Here is a 20726-nt window from a genome sequence, read left to right as displayed (position 1 = left end):
CTTGTCACAGCCAAGAAGAAATAAATGGCTCTGGTCACAGGCATTGGCTGATTTGAGCATGATGCACTCGTCGTTACCGGGGCTGCCGCTTATCCACGAGTAGGTGTGTGATTGCACTGAAAAGCCGTGTACAGTGCAGTCCACTTATAACGATATCGAGAAAACCTAAAAATATGATCGTTATAACCGGTGATCGTTATATCTGGACTGCCGCCAAAAAATCGTCGCCGGACGTACCTTTTGTAGCTCCAGGCTTCATTTCGCTATTCTCACCAATTAATAAATATTGTAGATAGTAGGATGTCAAAACAAGACTTTATTTCTTACTCCGAAGAACGCATCACGGGTTCGCTGAGGAAGAGAGACTGACCGACGGCGGGGTGGGAGCAGTGGGAGGAAGAAAGCACAGCCAGAGGTACACAGCCGGAATGCCAACGAGGCCCCGCCCCGATGCCGCCGCGCCGCTTTGCTTTTCGCTTTTTTTATTTTCTCTCTTTTTCCCGCTTTCGTTCGGCAAGCTACGAGTAGCTTGCCGGCTTGCCGTTGTAGAAGGCGGGGAGCCGCGGAGCGCTGGCGCTTTGCTTTTCGCATTTTTTTTTTTTTTAATTCTCTCAGCCTCTCCGCGGTCGACGCGCGGCGAGGCGCAAAACGTGACACAGCTGGCGCCATCTGTAGCGCGTCGCGCCAACTCGCGATGCTCTCCTCGGCTTTTTGAACGGCCGGGACGCGCTGCCGGCGCTGTGCTGCAGTGGCGGCAGATACGTACTCGCCTACGCTAACTTTTCGTCTTGTCTCGGCATAGTTCGTTTCAGAGGAACTTATCAATCTAAATGTTACGATTATTCTTCCTTCTTCCTTCGCCCGGTTTCTTCTTCAGAAGTTTTTAACGTAATTTCTTCCCTCAAAGTTACAGGACCAGGCCTGGACTCCATCCGGCCCTCTAGAATAAAACTGGTTGCTGCAGATATATAATTAGTTTTTGCAGATATTGCTAACAAAATTTTCAGAACCGGTATATTTCCTGAGTTGTTGAAACGTGGTAAAATAATTCCTGTGTACAAAAAAGGCTCTCGTGATAACATTAACAACTATCGCCCCAATTGCATTTTGCCATTTTTTGGCAAAGTCATTGAAAAGCTTATCTACAGTCGTCTGATGCACTATCTAAACAAATTTAATCTTCTTTCCCCACACCAGTTTGGCTTTAGGAATGGTTATTCAACGGAACAAGCATTGCTCAAATTCACGGATAACATTAAACAATTTATTGACGAAGGGTTCGTTGTAGGTGCCATATTCATTGATCTAACAAAGGCATTTGACACACTAGAACATTCTATTCTTCTGGATAAGCTCGAGTCTTTTGGTATTACTGGCCCAACTCTAAATCTTATTCGTAGCTACTTGTCTAACAGGCCACAAGTCGTATATCTTAATGGTCAATTTTCATCAACTAAATTAATTAACTGCGGTGTTTCCCAAGGTTCTATATTAGGTCCGTTGTTATTTCTACTATTCATAAATGACTTACCTAATACGCTTACGTTTTCTAAGTGTTTGCTATATGCTGACGACACGACCATTTACTCACCACATAAATCGCTCACCGCACTTCAAGACACACTTAATGCAGATCTTAACAACGTGCATTCATGGTGTAGAAATAACAAACTTCAGATTAATCCTACTAAAACAACTTTCGTACTCTTTCATAGCCCACAAACTGTGGTTTCTTCCTCCACAACTGTCTTGCTGGATAATTATACTTTACTAGCATCTGACAATGTTAAATTCCTTGGTGTTACTCTCGATAAACATCTTAAATACATTAGTCATGCCAATTCACTTATAAACAGGGTTTCATTTGGTATCCGCATTATCATTACAACATGTGCATTTTTTCAACCTCATGTTCTCATCTCACTTTATCATGCTTATATTAATAGCCATTTATCATACTGCTTATCATCATGGGGTAACACATACGCCATTCATCTCAAACCGCTTCAACGTCTTCAAAACCAGGCGATCAAGTTAATGACTTTTAGCCCATTCCGTTGCCATTCTCTACCTATCTATCAACATCTTCGAATCCTACCCATTCAACAATTGTTTTATCATAGATTGTCGCTCATCACATACCGTCTCATTCATCGCGAAATATCACTTGATAATATTCCTTTCCATATCTTCGTCAACAGCAATAATACCAGGTTTTCAGAGCGTAATAACTTCCTTTTACCTAAAATTAGATCAAACTATGGCAGATACACAGCACGCTTCTTTTGTGTTCATCTTTGGAATAATATCCCTCTTCATGTTAAGTCGTCTCATTCATTGCAGTCTTTTAAACATAACATGAAAAGCATACTGTTAATTGAGCCCCTTGTTCATTTGTAATAAAACATTTTCATTATTACCTCTATGTTTTCAATTCCTGCTTTTACGTATTCTTGTAGTTTTGTATAATGTTGTTCTGGTAAATTAACTTTTTCGATTTGACTATTTATTGTTCTGTTTTGAATGCATGTTTTATTTTTGTTCGCACTTGTAGCTTTTGCTGCTGTTACTTACCTTTTATGTACCCCATTAATGATAAGAGGTCCCCCTGACAGTTTCTTACTTTGGGACCTCCTGACGCTGTATATATTATGTGAGCTCTTTTTTTTTTTTGTACTCATGTACTCAGCAATGAATAAACTTGAATAAACATGCCGTCCACGGCAAACTTTTCATCGTTGTATCCGATATGCGGTGGATAACATATCGTTATATATGGTTTTTTCCCCATAGCCCCAATGCATAAAATGAGACTGTTAAGTCGACCCATCGTTATAACCGATATATCGTTATATGTGGTATCGTTATAAGTGGACTGCACTGTATTCAAAAAAAAAAAAAAAGATGCTCAATGTCACGAGGTGCATGTATGTGAAGTATTTTCTTTTGCCGTGCCATTCTTCTCTGCTTAGCTTCCAGCTATTTCGTCGGGACGAGAAGAGAGAATGCGATTGCAGCGTGCGTCAAATTTTTGGAACACCACTCGTACTGGACTGATTCTAGAAACTTCGCGGCAGTAAATTTGTGAAGCTACAAGTATGTTTACCGGCTCTATGGCCACTTGAAAAAGTGTTGCAGGGCCCCTTAAAAGAAACATGGTACCCTCAAATCAATTCTTGATTTTGTTAAGCTTGTTATGACAGCTTATATGATCCAAGTATAATAAATTTTAGAACATTCAGTATCATACAGGTTATCACTCGCATCCTACTGAAACTACTACTCAAGGTTGTTTGTACTTCCTTTGAGTGAAAAAATAAATGGCATCTGCATAGAGCCCCTATTTCAATTCAAAAGAAATATTGTGCAGGTTAGTTAGATCATGATAAATATTCCTTTTTTTATATGTAATAAATGCCATTCAAATTTAATTCGAAATTATTTGATCGAAATCATTATTTGCTTTGAATTCACTTCGAACCAAAAATTCACTATTCGAACAAGCCTAATTAAATTAACACCATCGACAGATATGGCGATGACGCTGGCAGGTGAGGTGGGAAGACTTGGGCGTTTCGATGACGGTGCAGTTCTTACCTCTGGAACTGCAGCATTTAGTTTTCCTCGTGACAAGGTTCAGGTTGGCGACGCATTGGGGAAAGCGATCCTGCAAGGAGATGGGGAGCTGGGAGAGAGACGGAGATGAGGACTGGGGCGACTGAGACTTGAGAAGATCAGAAAAGCCATACTGCGATGAGGGATAGGGAGCAGGTGGGTGCATGGGCTGTTGGTTGTATGGGAACGGCCGGGTAGCATCGTGGAATGGTTGGAAGCGACGGCGACAAACAGTCGACTCCTTTTAAACGTAACTCGAAGGGAATCCATAAAACTGTTCCATTTATCAGTAGTTTCATATAAGCAAAGTACACTTACTTAGTGAATCAAAAATTTTATTCAAATTGCACAAACCTCACATTATTCATGAGGATGAGTAGGAGAAAAAAAGGAGCGAAGGGTGGTTTGTTTGGCAAGCTTGAGTTGTTTTTTCACAAGGTACGCACCCATGGCTGACAATCTAGCCAGAAATTCTGCACAAGCCTCATGCTCAAAATAGTGCTGCAAAAGTTCAACAGCCTCTTTGGCTGATCGGTATGGAGGCACCACGGCACTGGCAATATTGTCATCACAATCATCGCTGGAAGGTTGATCCTCATCTTGCACTTCGGCAATCATTTTCTCAACAGTCTCTTCACGACAGGTACGAACATTTTCATCAATTGATTCGTAGTCCTGCAGCATGAAAGTGGCAGAGGGCACAGCCTCACTGAATACTGCCTCAATGTCGACATCATCAGGGCTTTCTTCTTTATCAGGTACTGCTTCTTGCACTTGAAAGCCAGCATAATCAAAGCATCTGTGTATTGTCATTGCCTTCGCTTGCTCCCAGCGACGAGCCATAATGTGGATGGCTGCCAATAAATCTATGCTGTAGCATTTCCCGCTGTCTGCACAAAGCAGCATTCGATGGAGCCATTGTCTGCGGTAATGAACTTTATTGTTTAGAATAACCCCTTGATCCATCAGCTGGATCACTGCCATTACATCGGCTGGCAAGAACTCCAGAGTGATGACTTGGAGTCTTTCAACCTGATCATGGGCTCCACAATGAAGACAACCTTCCTTCCTTGCCTCGTAAATCTTCTGTCTTCCTCCCGTAGCCAATTTTCGAAAATGGCCATGCTCATCCACGCTCTTCCACTCCCATAGTACACAACGGGCAGTTGTCGAACGATATTGAAACAACGTGGGTGCCTTAATTTTCCTTTTACCAACAGATTCAATTTTTCATCTCCTGGCATGTTTGAACCCACTAGCCCAGTAATGCAATCTTTACTGTGTTTTCCTCCACTAAAGGCTTCGCCTTTGAAGGAAGCGCCTTATAAAAGAGACCCATCTCATCGACGTTGAAGACGTCTCGTGGCTCAAAGCTCGTCAAAATTTCCTTAAGCCGCCCCTGTTGCCAGTCGGTGCAAATCTGCTTGTTGACAGCAGCACTCTCACCTGAAATTGCTTTGAAGACTACACCATGGCGTGTTTTGAAGAGGCTGAGCCATCCGTCCCTTAGGACGAAGTTCTCAACACCTATTTGCATGGCAATCTCTCGAGCTTTCTGCTCGAAAATTGGTTCGTTTATGGGCAAATTAGAACTCCGTGCACGCTTGAACCACAGAAAAAATAAAAAGAGCTTTTTCTAGTTGTTCATAAGGCGTTGTCCGCATCCACATCCGTTTAGATGTAAACGTCCCATTCTTTAAAGTGCCTTCAATCTTTTCTCTGTCTTTGCAGATCCGCGACAGCATCGATTTTGTGATGTATTTATTCGCCACTTTTGTCTTGGGCACACCGTTTCAATTGAGCTCCTGAAGAATTTGCAACTTTTTCTCAAGCTAGAGTGCATGGTGCGGCCGCTTCCTTTCCATCAGGCTTAAATAACACTGTGATCCAGCTCACTTAGCTGCACAACTAGGCCTAACACACAAGTGACTCGCCGACTCGGCTCCCGCAGGCAACACAAGCGAGAATGGCGACTGGATTGGCTTGTCTCGAGGTGTTGCCATGGTTGTGAGACTACATTTGGCCTGAGCGAGTCTGTGTTGTGTTTAGAGTTTGTGCCGTTTAACTGTAGGTGACCAATAAGCACTGTTTCGAATAACCGATGAGTTTTACTACGCAACACATATAAATCCAGCCATATGAGCCCATTTAGTTCCGTTAATGAGGCATTTTAATTTAAACGAGTTTCTTTTATTGGGAGTTCACTGTATTGGGCAACGTGTCCTGGAGTACCGCAGGTGTATCAAATAGGGCGATTGTCAGGAGTGCACCAAGAATCGCTGACTCTCGGTGCAGCCCATGATGCCGAGGCGGAGTGAAGAACATGTGAATGCATGAGTGAAAAATGCTGCTGGCGGGGCCTGCGTACCACCTGGGCATATGTAAGAGGCACAGCAACAGGCTGCATAGCCGGCGCATAGAGAACAGGGGTGTCCAAACGCTGCTGGTGGGGAGCGATGAGAATATTTAGCCTGAGCGGCCTCTTCGGCAGTAACATTGTGGAGCAATGGGGGCAGACGAGAGGACCGAGAGGACGGCAGCTGCTGCATGATGGCAATCAAGGAAAGTTGCTGAGCAACTTCTTCGCATACAAAGTCCTCAATCTCTTGGAGGGTGTGTGAGTGCTTGGGAACGGAAGCAAGACTGGAGAGCGAGTATGCGTGCGAGGAAAATGGCCAAATCGAGGTGCGCTGCTTATTCAAGTTGTCAAAACTTTGACATCAGGTAACGAGTGCCGCAACGATGGAAAAGTTACGAGCCAGGAGCATCTGAAATGTGCCGTCATTGATCTCTTTGAGGATATTCTGAATCCTGCCAGACTCAGGCATGGCGGCGTTGACACGATTACAAAAATCAACGATATCTTCGATGTAGCTAGTGAATGATTTGGAAGGCTTCTGTGCACGAGTGCGCAAGCGTTTTTCGGAGCGGGACTTGCGAACAGTGGGTCGGCCAAAAACGTCAGCAAACGACGTCTTGAAGACAGACCATGTTAGAAGGTCATTTTTGTGGTTGTTATCCACATTTCGGCAATGTCAGTGAGGCAAAAAATGACGTCAGTCAACATGTCTGCGTCCTCCCACTTGTTGTAAGCACTCACCAGTTCGTAGTGAGTGAACTAGTCTTTGACGTTGGTCTCATCAGCACCACCTTGGGCTTCCACAGGCGAGGATTGCCAGGGGTGCTATAGGACGGAGTGGAAGGGCCACATTGCACACTGTTGGTAGTCATGATGGGTGGAAGCATTCTGTTGTGCAACTCCAAGCTCAGGCGACGGGGAATGTCAGCACCACTACCAATTGAAAAGAGGTTTATTGTAAACTTGAGCGAATAGTGAATTTTAGGTTCCAAGCGAACAGTGATTTGAGTTAAATGTTTTCAAATCGAATATGATGTATGAAGAAAAATGTCCATATTCATCATGACCTAATAAACCTGCACAATAATTTTTTAAATTGAAATAAGGCCCTTATGCAATTGCTTTCTTTTTTTTTTCCTATTCCAAGGAAGCCGAAACAACTTTGAGAAACAGCAGGATTTGATTTTAAGTAGTAGGCAAGAGATAACCTGTAAAATACGTAACATAATTCATTACAGTTAGAGTGTAAGAGTCAGCAAACGAAGTTTTTAAGCTTTAAAAAAATGATTGATCGATTTGAGGACAATACGTTCATTTAAAGGGTTTTTCAACAAATTTTCAAGTAGCCATAAAATGGATTCACTAAACAAGCTTATTGCCTTTTGAATTAACCACCGCAAAAAGTTTCAGAATCTGTCCAGTAGGAGCGGTGTTTTGCGATTTGCCACATGCTGCAGTTGCATTCTCTCTTTTTGTCCTGACGAAAGCGCTCGAAGTAAAGTTAGAAGAGATGGCATGGGGAAGAAAATACGTCACGTGTGCATCGTAACCTTGAGCACTCTTTTTTTTTTTTTTCCTTTGGATATGCGACTTTTCAGTGCGATCGTCCCTGTACGCATGGACAAGTCGCCACCTCCTGCGGCGACCCCAGTAACCACTGAGCGCCCCATGCTCAAATCGGCCAATGGCTGGTACAATGGCTGTAACAAGTGATTTTTTGACATTGTAGCATCATTTGCCGAGAGATGCGAGCAATTTTTACCTGACTTTGAGAATTTATTGCGAATTACAGGTCACGTGCTGCACTATTATATTTAGCTCCCATGTCGGTAACCTCGACTAGCGATCAGCAGCGTTTGCTGACCATGCTTAAAAATTGTTGCAGGGCCCCTTTAAATTTAAAGTAAAGCTTGAGGGCAAAGCAAATTTCCCCTGAATAGGTGCTTTCATGGCATATCACCTCTGTACTGCAGTGAAACAACCCTTACAAGCAATTACATGGGAATTAATATACACCTATTAGTTGATATTGAATACTTCTAAATATTTGATCATTTAGATTTGAATCCCAGTGAATTTGAATACTCTACTATTTGTTAGAATCTTCAAAGGGCTAGTTTATTGGCATGTGTTGCGACGGCAGCTCTACGAATAAAACACAATCGGAACAGAGCAGCGTCGAAATGCCTGCGACAGTCAGTGTAAGGCAAGCGAGTCGAGCCAAAAACCCAGTACCCAAGCGTTGATGGTGCTGCTTGCCAACGATGCATCTTCACAGCATAAACATAATTTGGGAAGAAAGAAGAAGGAATGGGTCCTATGTAGAAGATGAAGAAGGCTAGTGGTAGTTTTTTAAGGCCAGAAAGTTTAGGAAACCATGATTTGTATAAGCACTTCAAAACAATGTGGCATTGGGCTTGTTCACAATCATAATTGCTGGACCCATTGGGCACCTATCCCTAAGAGAAAATCAGACAGCAATGAGGTTGCCCGTCTTTTATGTGACGTTCAATCTGCACACCTGTTCTGCTGTAAAAGCAAGCCGAGCAGAAAGAATAGAAATATTAGAAAGAATATCAGAAAAAATACAATATCTTAGAAGAATATCGTAGACGAGAAAATGGGTATCAGAAAGAATAGATTGCACACGTTTTTGAGACCAAAGACTCACCTTCCTCTGGCCAGTACATCAGGTAGTAGATGTCCAGAATTTGCTGGAATCCATAGCCATCAATTCCCTGCAAAAAAAAAAAAGCAAGGCCATTACTATGCCACAAGATATGAATTATTGTGGCATAGGTGGTGCCCACAACACAGCAGAGATATGTTATCTATTCTTTTGATAATGTTGACTTGGTAAGCCAACAGCAATTAATGCTGCTGAGCTGAACCTTGACTACTCATGCAATTTAAGCTCTCAGCTCAATGCACTAAACATTGTCCATTTTTTTTACATTTTACATTTATAACCTGAAAGCCTACAAATACTGTACAGACATTGTGCTCACTTAAATATAACAACTTTTTTCCCCCAAGTTCTGCAAGTCAACTCTCGCCCGACAATTAAATACTGAGATTCAAGTTGTCTCAAAAGGGCAACAATGTGCTCAACTCTTTTATTATTTTTTTCCTGGATGCAATGAAAAGTCACATATGAAAAGTCATATTGTCACATGAAAAGTCACAATAGAATAAATACAGTGTGTTCAATTGCCCTAATGTTGATGCTCCAGCACAAAAAGTTGACGAGTACAACCGAATTTTTAAGTTGAATGGCCTCCTTTCTGCCATCTATTCTTCCCGATTAAGATTCCAAATTAAAATGTAATTCAGTGCATGCAAAGTATTCCACCAATCAGAAATCTTTTTCTGGCACCACAGTAAGCAGTGGATGTAATACACTCTAATTCACTTATAACGATACCAGATATAACAATATACTGCTCATAGTGATCGAATTCTTCAGAATTCTCAATATTCCCAATGCACCTGTATAAAAGTGAACTACTATAAAACAATACAAAAAATTCTGAAATACTGGGTACGAAAAAATTCTTTCTGGCTGGAAGGTGCTTACTACAAAAACTTGTTTCAAAGAAGTTTGCTAAAAATAAAGTACTTTGATAAGGACAACTTGAAAGTTCGTTAGAGGTGATATAGAGATTCTCTAGAGAACACACGAGGTGCAAAGTACGGGTGTGCAAGAATGGCTAACAGTTCAATCATGTCCTAGCTGTGAGTTAAGCTCAATGGGTTTCGCTCAATGCGCCTTTGCACAGCCATGCAAACACTACCCACCTTATGTTTAGCATAATAAAACCACTCCGACCTCATACCAAGCCCCAATCATTACAATTAGGGTTGTGCAAATATTGAAGAACTTTGAATGTTTGAACAAATATTACAGTATTCAAATTCACTTCAACACAAATTTAAATTATCCCAAGTTTTGAAATATTTAGAATGAACAAACTGCAAGAGTACCCTCGGTAAAGGAGGCTTCAAGCAGCAAAGGCATGCTATATCATAAGTACACCTTTCCAAAAAAAAAAATGTATGCACTGCTGCAAATTCCCACTTCAAGGTTCAAGAAACAACCACAAAGGTGGTTTCACTGCAGCGAACGCATGCTATACCATAAGTACACCTTTCCAAAAAAAAAAATATATGCACTGCTGCAAATTCCCACTTCAAGGTTCAAGGAACAACCAGTTTCACTGCAGCGAACGCATGCTATACCATAAGTACACTTTTCCAAAAAAAAATATATGCACTGCTGCAAATTCCCACTTCAAGGTTCAAGGAACAACCAGTTTCACTGCAGCGAACGCATGCTATACCATAAGTACACTTTTCCAAAAAAAAAAATATATGCACTGCTGCAAATTCCCACTTCAAGATTCAAGGAACAACCAGTTTCACTGCAGCAAACGCATGCTATACCATAAGTACACTTTTCCAAAAAAAAATATATGCACTGCTGCAAATTCCCACTTCAAGGTTCAAGGAACAACCAGTTTCACTGCAGCGAACGCATGCTATACCATAAGTACACCTTTCCAAAAAATATATGCACTACTGCAAATTCCCACTTCAAGGTTCAAGGAACAACCACAAAGGTGGTTTCACTGCAGCAAATGCATGCTATACCATAAGTACACCTTTAAAATAATAAAATCCGCATTGCGGTGAAGTCACACTTCAAGGTTAAAGAAACACTATTAACTTCACATCAATTCATCATTCTTTCAGTTCAGAAGCTTTTTATAATGCGTAATATTCTCTAATCATAGCAAATTTTTAAATTAGCATATTTCGCAGGCTATCACTTGCGTTCTACCAAAAGTTGAATCCTGTTGCTACTCAAAGTTGCAACTACGTGTGAACCAAAAAGTGAAATATTTGCACGTCTTGTTTAATTTAAAAAGACATATATATTGTGTAGGTTAGTTGGATCATGAGAAATATGGACGTATTTTTATAATGTGATATGTACATTTTGAATTTGGTTTTAAACCATCCAAACAAATCACCATTCTCTTCGAATTTGTTTCAAAACCAGAGTTTACTATTTGCACATGCCTAATAACAATTTATACTTCCACTTTCTTACAATTCAGGCAAACCAAATCCCTGACCTGCCATCGATCAGTTTACTTATTTCAAACCAAAATCGTGAACAGGCACAAGAATATCTAGTCGTACTTTAAAACTGTCAGCCACCATGTGCTTACTTTGTTTCCCGAGAACAGAATACACAGCAGTATTGGCAATATAAGTTTCCACAACCTTTGAATGAGCCAGTCAGTAATCCAACAAAGGGCTTGACAATCCTAGGGCTATACTTATAGCATGCATATTTAATTAGTCAAAACTCATGCCAGCATCTAAGAACCTGAGCGAGCGATCCACAGACACTTTTGTCATGAAGGACAAGCACATGCAATGCTTTTTGAAAGCCTTTATAGCGTCAATAATTTTTGCAGTTGCCACGACCGAGTACGTAAAAGCAATGAAGTTATCCTTGCAAGACTACACAGACCATGATCAATGCTTAGGTTAACTTTCGCCAAATATTTCTTACACAAAACCAGAACCACCCTTGAACCAATGCACACACCCGATGGTTGGACAAAGACACTCCCCTAGCCAGCCGAACAATGTAGCTTTAAAATAAAAAGTCAAAAGATCTAGGAAACTTCCCACAATGATGCCACATTGGTTGCAGCTTACTGTTATTTTTACAGATATGCTGATGAATACACTCGATCAATAGATTGTGGGGAATAAACTTTCAAAGTCAGAGCTGAAGGAAGTACCCTCTTCCAGACTATGAGCGGCCAGACACTCTACAACATTAAACAATAAATGAATCATCAACCTTCAGAATGCTCAAGTAAAATAAAAGGGACCAGTTGAAGCCACGTCTCACTCTCAGACGCTATAGTCCTGAACGGAACACCAGGCTTATGTGTTGCCTGTTTCCTCATCAAAATTAAGTTGAAAGCAAACACTTGAGCTGTGAAAGTGTCACAGTGTCAAGTTCGCACTCCCTGTATACACACAAATGTTATTATAATAAAGTTGCACGTTAAATGAAAATAGGTTTGTTATATTCGAGATTTTGTTATAAAGATACAATCCTAACGCAATATTGATTGCAAGACTCCTTCTTTTACTTCGTTAAAACCAATATTTTATTTATTTACTTGGCAATACTGCCAACCCTCATAGAGGGTCATACAGAGAGAACATACATAAAGAATGTACAATGTTTACAGAGTTTCTTAATATTTTGACAACTCACAATGAAAACTGGTATTCTATTAACAACTCAACATTCAAAATAACAATTCAACAACAACTGAGAATTCACAGTCATTTTTCAAACAACTGAGAATTCACAGTCATTTTTCAAAATATTTGCTATGAACATGAAGTCGCTTACATCACTTGGCACTGAAAAAAAATTTAATTTATCAATCACGTAAATGCGCTTCTACAACATTTTCCAAGTCAGTGACATCTTTTAAAACAACAATTTCGTTCAACAGTTTGTTCCACATTTCTATGACATCTGGAAAAAAAGAATATCGAAATGTGTCAGTATTTGCTCGGTATGGTTTTATGATGCAATCATGGTTAGTTCGGGGATTTCTTTTGCCTGGAGAATGTAAATATTTAAGCTTATCTATCTTCAGTTGATCGTGCATTATTTGGAACAATACTTCCAGCCTATATTTATTTCTACGTAGTGCAAGAGGATCTCGGTTGCATCTCCGTAACATCAGTGTGACTGATTCCTTCCTTCGGTATGTTGAACAAATGAAGCGTGCCGCTGGTCTCTGCATTCTTTCTAGCTTCTTCTTAAGAGTAACTTGATAGGGACTCCAAACAACGGATGAATATTCTAGTACTGTCCTAATGAAGGTCGTGTATGCAATATGTTTTACACCACGCGATGCATCCTGCAGCCTCTTCCTCAATAGATATAACTTTCGATAGGCTTTCGTGCAAATGTTATCTGTATGCTCATTCCATGTTAATTTTTGCGTATTTGTTACCCCAAGGTACTTGAACTGGGTTGTATTTACCAACAAGTGTTCACTAATGCTGTACAAAAAGGAATGGATTGTTTTCTTTTTGCTGATGTGTGTATATGTAGATTTAGAATAATTCATTTGGGATCATTACATCAAGGTTTGAGTCTATTACAGAGCAGTTCATTTTATTTCATCGACTGCATGTACCAGTGGGTATACATGTAGTATAAATTCTATGGCTCAGTCATTACTATGGTCGTGCGTTTTGAATTAAACTTGTTTTGATCGAGACCGCACAGCAAAACACTCAACAAGAGCAAAATGAAACACAATAGACAGTTTCAAGATTGCAAACGTTGCGCTCCGAAAAAAAAAACTCCTGTCAACTTATTTACCAGCTTGTAATGTCGAAACTCAAAGGACGTTTTCATGTTTTTTTTCAAAGGTAAGGAAAGTCTCTTATTAGTTTTTCAGATAAAAAGAATGTGCGTAATGTTCAAGGCAATATCTTGTAGTTTTTATGCAGCTTAAAAAACATTTATTCGTATATATTTTGCCAAATGAAGAAAGGCAAGTGTAGAAAATTAGCGGGCTATCTTCTAACGCTCTTGTTGCCCACCAATGCTATTCAGGCACGTCGGCGAACGAAGCTGAATGTCATAAAGGGTCTTTGTTTGTAAACAATGATAGGGTCTATACAGAGTAAGCAGGACTTGCCCCAACAAAGGCACCGCGGACATGGCTGAGGCCTAGTTTCTTGTAGCCCTCGTTGCAGACAACGTCGACGGCCATGTTGAAAAGCACCAGGTTGCTGCGAGCGAGCACTGCCACCTGGCCACTGAGCGGGCCATGTATCGATCCTGGTTGAATAGGCCAGCATTTAGAGAAACTCTCAACCTGGTCTACCAAACAAAGGAACATGGTTAGGTATATTCGAGCAGTATAGCTAATCTACCAAGAAAATAGCTGGGCCCCCTAGCTATATTGTTGCAAAGAATTATAATGCGTGCCCAAAGACAAAAAAGTTCACGAAAAGAAAAGTTAGCCAGAGAAAAGTGGAAAGTGTAAAACCAGTGCTGTTGAGAGGGGGGAGGTGGGGGGGAGGGGGGGGGGGAGGATTCTAGGCTGCTCTGCCAAACAAGTGCTGAATATCGTAGAAAGCATAGAAGCATAAAAAAATTTTTTTTTATTTACTTCCTGGAAGAATTTACTTTGTTATATCCTGAAAGGACAATTTCAGTTAGTTTAAATGAGGTTTTAAACATACACAGTATATTGTGAATTTCACTTGATTGCAAATGAACTCTTAATATATATTTTAAGAATAGTACATCGTATGTGTAACAATGAGTGTTTGTGCATTGCAAAAATGTGCTTACCCTACACAATTGTATGCCGCACTTTCGTTATTGCGATTTCAGTGAAGATGCCACACGGTAAAAAGTGAAAAAAGATTGTGAGCTCTTCCATTCTGTCGATGACCAGTGAAGCTGTCCAGCAAACGACACAGAAGTGACTCGAAATTTCGAGTCCTAGGTTTTTACTAGCAGTGGGTTTGCATAGCCTGCAACTAAATCCAATACCATGTGTGTCCAGAACGTGCCCTCTGAACTTAGTGGATGTCATTTAACTGTTTGCTCTTTGAGCACCATCTTGGTGATCAGAAAGAAAGAAGAAATGGGCATGGGCATGGCACACAGCTTGAAGGCAAGACATCTGCTGGTCATTAAAGGGGCACTAAAAGGAAACAAGAAACAATGACTTAGTTTAGATTGGCAAACTGCACTGTGAAAACTGTAATGCCATATTGTCACGAATTTAACTCAGTAGCACTTGCAAGGGAATGGATTGGAAGAGATGGGCGTGGCAAAACAAACACACTTCATACAAAGGACAGACAAAGCTAATACATGGACTTCGCGTTTAGCACTAAAGAATTAACTCAACAACACAATCTATATGTACACCTGTCTCCTACAGACTAAAACCAAAACTAACTACAATATGCGTTAGAGCCAACTCTATGGCTCTATTAGTGGCATATGAATTTTCGTGAGTTGGGGGGCAAGCCTACCTCACTCGTCAGCCGATATATATATATATATATATATATATATATATATATATATATATATATATATATATAGTGGGAGTAATAATTCAATGGGCCAGTTAGTCTTCGTGAAGGTATGGGATATGGCACAACGGGAGCGTTGTCAACAAGGATAAATATATTTATTTCCCAACAGTTTCGGGAGGGGTCCTCCCTTCATCAGGGGATGAGTCCCCTTCATCTCTGAAGGGATGATCCCCTTCATCAGGGCATCATTAGAAGAAAAAAGTACGGTTGAAGTCTTGTGTTTAAATTTCTCGCCAAAATCACCGCACAAAACGTCAAAAATTTTTTAATTATTTTTTTTGCCTTCTTTGCAATATTAGTGGGATGAAACTTTCTGAAGCTTCGTATGCTAGGTGTATGGCACCCACTCATGACAATGTGCTACATTTTTTGCCAATTATAAGCTATGTAAGACCAAGTGAATGCTTTAAAAATCTATGACATCATGGTGTTTAATGCGGGAATCTCAAGGTGGCATCTCCACCTACATTTTCTTTTAGTGGCTTTTCTTGCTAACCAAGCGTCGTGTTTTCGGGATTGGGAAGTTGTACTTTACTAATACACAAAGATAAGTTTTCTATTCAGTCTCCCTTAGGAGTAACAGGCTGGATTTCAAGAGAAGGCAAGCGCACAAGTGGGCGACAGAAAGCTAGGTGGGCAGAGGAGATTTTAAGGAGTTTGTGCGTATGATGTGGCCGCAGCTAGCACAGGACCCGGTCAATTGGCTGAACAAGGTAGGGGCTTTTGCCCTATAGTACGCATAGTCAGGCTAACGATTAGAATTTAAGCAGCATGCTACTTGCATCTTACTGCCGCACTATCGGTTTCACGACATGCATCGTCTTGTCTGGCTCGCCACATGTGCCTAGCGTTTCACGCACAATCTTAATTGGCGTTTGCCACCTCCACGTTCCCTTTTTCAGCAACTAGCATCGAGACGTGGTTCGGTCGAATTTGTGTGGCAAATATGGTTTTGCTGATCCACAGCAAAAATACATGGAATCGTAGCCGCTTACAGCTTCGCCATAAAAATGTGAGCCGTCACGCCAATGTGCACAGCACGAGTGCTGCACGTTCGTAGAAAATACTAATTGTCCAACATTTGAGCTGCCAACTTTGGACACCTCTGTCACATTTCCCTATCACTCTCCCAAACGCGGATGGACCCCGCTGTCAATATTCTGCCTCAGGTTTTATCAGACGCTACCCCCCTTGCAAGTTTTATGTTCGCTTGCAAGTTTTATACTGAGGGTGCGAGTTGTAAAGGCTCGATGCACCCAGTCTTACTACACGCCCTGTGAGAATGAATGCAGCAGGCGTGTTGCAAACAAACAATCCTTTGGATTTTACGTGAGCTAGGAGCTTACCCGACATCTCTGTTCCCACGATGGTCTTGTTGGTGATGCCCTTGAAAACTTCAAGTGCACAAGAGGCCACATAGCCTATCTCGGGGCCAAACCTGAAAGACTAGAGGGCCAGAAATTAGTGACCACCATGATGAAGACAGCAACTCACAACCGTGTACACCCATGGAAAAAGAAAAGACTTCAAGTGGGGTTACTCTTATGCCAGAAGTGAACATCCACTGGCCCTAACACTACAGCGCAGCATATGTGGGACCTATAGTACTGAAAGTTCAGTTGGTATGGATGCATTTTTGGTTCCAGTACAAGAACGACAAACACGGAAAACAGAAAGGACACGAACGAGCTCTGACTCACAACTGAAACTTTTATTTGAAGAACACAAGAACGTGAAAAAATCATGAAAAAAAAGCGTATCAACATTGCTAAAAAGTGCTAAAAAGGAATATAAAAAGTTACATAGGGTATCACTTGACGGCACATGTGCTAAGAAGATGTGCAAACCTTTTTTTCTGTGAGATATAGTGATGCCTCACTGATGCAGCATTCATCCATTCGATTAACATGGAAAGCCTTTATCACTACTCTAGTTATCTGGGATCTGCGCATCGACAAAATCTCTGTATTGATAAAAACAGGTGAACAGCCTCATGTCCTGCTATGTGATGCCAGATGCGAAGCGTTCGGATTGTTGAGCGAATTTCTGTGCTCTCTTAAGTGCCCAGTAATCCAATGGCCACTCTACCCTACGTGTAACGGCCCATATGCAAGAGAGATCTGGTAAACTATACCGCGCTTGCAAAACACAAATGTGGAAACATGATTAATTCCACCGCAACTTCTTTCCTCGTCATTTTTGCTCCATTTTCTTCTGAAATATTGGACCAATTCTAGAAAGTATTTCAGGAGCCAAGAAGACTGATTTTACCCCATACTTGTCCCCAGCAATGCTCAAACCATGCGACAGTTTATGTATATACAGTAGTACTGCTATTGCTTTGTAGTCCTGCAGTGAACTTTTTTTCTGTTAACAGGGTCATGACTTTTAACAAATTTTATTAGCTTCTCTGTACACATAGCTAGCACATGTGTTGGGTACCCGGCACTTTCCAGCCACTTATTCTGTGAAACGATAATAATTGGCTACATTTGGCAATTAACACTTCCAATGCACAATTATTGCAGAAGTTGCCATTTATGTGCAGCCTGGCACAGCAGGCCAGATTGACGCAGAATGGCGCAATTGGAGCTGTACTTCCACCCCTGAACTTGTGTGGTTTGCTTTGCTGAATAATCTCACTTTATAATTATACGATCGAAATTTCATTTTCTTTTTTTTTTTTCAAACATGGTGATCTCAAGCAAACTTTTCGCACAAATCCCTTGATATTTTACAGGCTCCCACAGGCGAATGCATTGATAGCATTGTCTCCCAAGTCTGCATAGAAGATTTGCATCTCTCACCTAGAGCAACAAATAGCTGCCACAATGTTGTGGGCTCATCATCATCACTGGAGGTTCCTGCACAACTCCCCCTGTCTTATCTTCATTGTGTTGCGTTCCTTTCTTGAGGAGGCCGGGCAAGGACCACATTTACAGACAATGACTTTTGAAAGTAAAGCAAAGTGATTAGCAGTTTATGGGTCATGGCAGTTTTGCACATTGCCAACCAAGGTAATACAGTGGACTGGGAGCGTCATTTAAACTGGTGACGCCGCAGCATCTAGCGTTATTTAAAAAACATCGCCGAAAGTGATCACTTGCCAGCTGAAGGAGCCTGTGTTGTCAACTGTTATAGCAGCACTTGTCTGTGTCTTTTCTTGTGTCCCTGTGTTGAATTCGTGCTGTTCGTACTTCATAATGTTATAGTGGCACTAAATTAGAAAACTGTGGTACTGCAGGTGATCAAAAACTGATTTGTGCTGTATATCGTGAGTTGCAGAGTTAACACGGCAGCGCAGCTGTGTTTGGCAGGCACTGTGGGTGTCTATCACCCCCTGTAAAGTTGTCTTCACCTCTAGGCACACGCGCATCTCGGGGATTAGTCACAGTTAAGTTTAACAACCACCAAGTGAGAGGTTGCGCTGTGCTCGCATGGGGGTGCCAGCAGCACCGGCCAGCAGGAGTGGTAAGGCCGGCACACAGAAGACAGTACCTTTGGCATTTCGCAGTGTGCATGGATGAATGCCTCCTGTAGTGGGTCCATGGGGATGACCCCGCAAGATCACTACAGCTTCAACTACAGTTTAAAACACTAACAAGTTTTCCACCTTATCAACACATAAACACGTACACTTAAACTTCAATACAGTGAAACCTCGTTAAACTGTACCCCCTTAAACAGTAGTTTCGTTTTAAAAGTAGTGAAGTCGAATCCCCGACTCGGCGGCCATTGAACATACTGCATTTTGTATCCGCATAAACAGTACCAGCTTATCGCGTATGTATCGGTTAATAAGTAGTTTTTCCAATTTCCGTTGCGCACTCCCCACGGCATGTCGTCCCCCACTGGGCGTCCCGACAGAACAGCAAGCACCAGAGATCGAAACACGCCTCGCTTGTTTGTATTGATGATGATGGCGGCTGTGTTGATGAGCGCCACCTCTTGAATTTTCGTGCAACAAGACGCACTCGGCCGGCTAGGCTTCTGGTGTTGTCCACGCGATGGTGCTTTGCACAAACACACAAACACGGTGTGCGCTTGCTTTGCGTTCTTTGTTCCTTTGGCACCGTGCATATGTGTTCTCTGCTTCCGTGCCGTACAGCTCTCGCGTCGTTTTTCACGTGCTGTGTATGTGTGCTTGTGCTGCTTCGTACTTGCATCATGCCGAAGCTGGGACAAAAGCATCGTGTGCTGAAAATAGAGGACAAATTGGACATAATTCGTGCCATTGAAAGTGGGACGAAAAAAATCGGCGCTGGCATGCGAAAAGGACCTGCCGTTAACTACGGTGTGTGGAATTTGGAATTCCAGAGAGAAGCTGCTCAGCAGTGCCGCTGCAACTGCAAAAAGGTGCCGGCTACACAGTTCGACATTTTCGGATATAGAGGAGGCGCTGGTGAAGTGGCTGAAAGCTGCACGGTCGAAAAATCTGCTTATCAGCGGGCCCCTGCTTGTGGAGAAGACCCTGGTTTTTGCCTCGCAGCTCAACCATAACAACTTCGTGTGCAGCAAAGGCTGGCTGGCCAGATTTAAGGCGAGGCACGGCATTACCAAGGGGACTGTTTCCGGAGAAGGTGCTGCTGCTGACGTGGATGGCGCGAAGCAGTGCAAAATTGTCAGCTCAAGAACATCTTGGTGGATGCCGCGAAGCAGTGCAAAATTGTCAGCTCAAGAACATCTTGGAAGACTACGCACCTGATGACATCTTTAATATGAATGAATCGGCGCTATTCTTTAAGCTTCTAACAGACAAAATGCTCGCGTTCAAAGGCGAGACGTGCACCGGCGGCAAGCATGCAAAAGACAGAATATCAGTGGCGTTTTGCGCAAACATGACTGGAACCGACAAAACTCCGCTCCTCGTGATTAGAAAGACGGCGAAGCGTAGATGTTTTAAAGGCGCCCGATTGCTTTCAGGGGTCATCTATCGCAGCAACACCAAAGCATGGATGACGGCAAAACTCTTTGAGGAGTATGTGCGCCGCATCGATCGCCGTTCGCGGCTAAGAAGAGAAGAGTTGTTTTTATTTCAGGCAACGCTTCGGTGCACGGCGCCCTAGACAACCTGCCGGCTGTGAAGTTGGCGTTTCTGCCACCAAACACAACAGCAATTGCCCAGCCCTTGGACCAAGGCATCATTCAAGCTGTAAAACAGCTCTACAAGAAGAATCTGCTGCGCAGATTTCTTCTCGCCATTGAACGTGGCAAATTATTCTCCATCAACCTGATTGTCGCGATTAACCAGCTCGAATACTCGTGGCGGCAGGTTGAAGCAACGACAGCTCAAAATTGCTTCAAGTGTGCTGGCTTCAGTGTGTGTGGGGGGGACGCAGATGACGCTAGTGACACCATCGACCAGACTTCGAACATTATAGACGAAGCTTACAAAACTCTGCTAGCTGAAGTGCTGGAGCGGCAGGGCGTTACGGAAGGCATTTCTTTCACCGACTTCAGAGATGCAGACAGCGATGTGCAGACATCTCCGGACATGTCCGACGAAGCCATTGTTGCCTCGGTTGTCGAAGTGTTGCCAAATAACAGTGATGAGAACGACAACATGGGT

At 42.1% G+C, this 20726-nt stretch overlaps 1 protein-coding gene across 4 annotated transcripts in view; it reads right to left on the bottom strand.

Moving 5' to 3' along the window:
* The window catches only part of LOC119174163 (F-box DNA helicase 1-like), a 158934-nt gene that overhangs the window by 54709 nt on the left and 83499 nt on the right, over nt 1–20726 (bottom strand). For 3 of the 4 annotated variants that reach the window (XM_075896078.1, XM_075896077.1, XM_075896075.1), the window contains exons 13-15: nt 16504–16603; nt 13735–13919; nt 8646–8712 (exon numbers count right to left, since the gene is read on the bottom strand). In XM_075896078.1, coding sequence (XP_075752193.1) covers nt 8646–8712; nt 13735–13919; nt 16504–16603 — 352 coding nt within the window. The remainder of the gene's footprint in view (nt 1–8645; nt 8713–13734; nt 13920–16503; nt 16604–20726) is intronic. The other variant, XM_075896076.1, reaches the window with a different exon arrangement.

The sequence above is a fragment of the Rhipicephalus microplus genome, chromosome 5 (assembly GCF_043290135.1).
Source record: "Rhipicephalus microplus isolate Deutch F79 chromosome 5, USDA_Rmic, whole genome shotgun sequence".
Lineage (NCBI taxonomy): Eukaryota > Metazoa > Arthropoda > Arachnida > Ixodida > Ixodidae > Rhipicephalus > Rhipicephalus microplus.
Note: the sequence above shows the minus strand (reverse complement) of the source record. Positions and strands in the feature narration are given on the sequence as shown.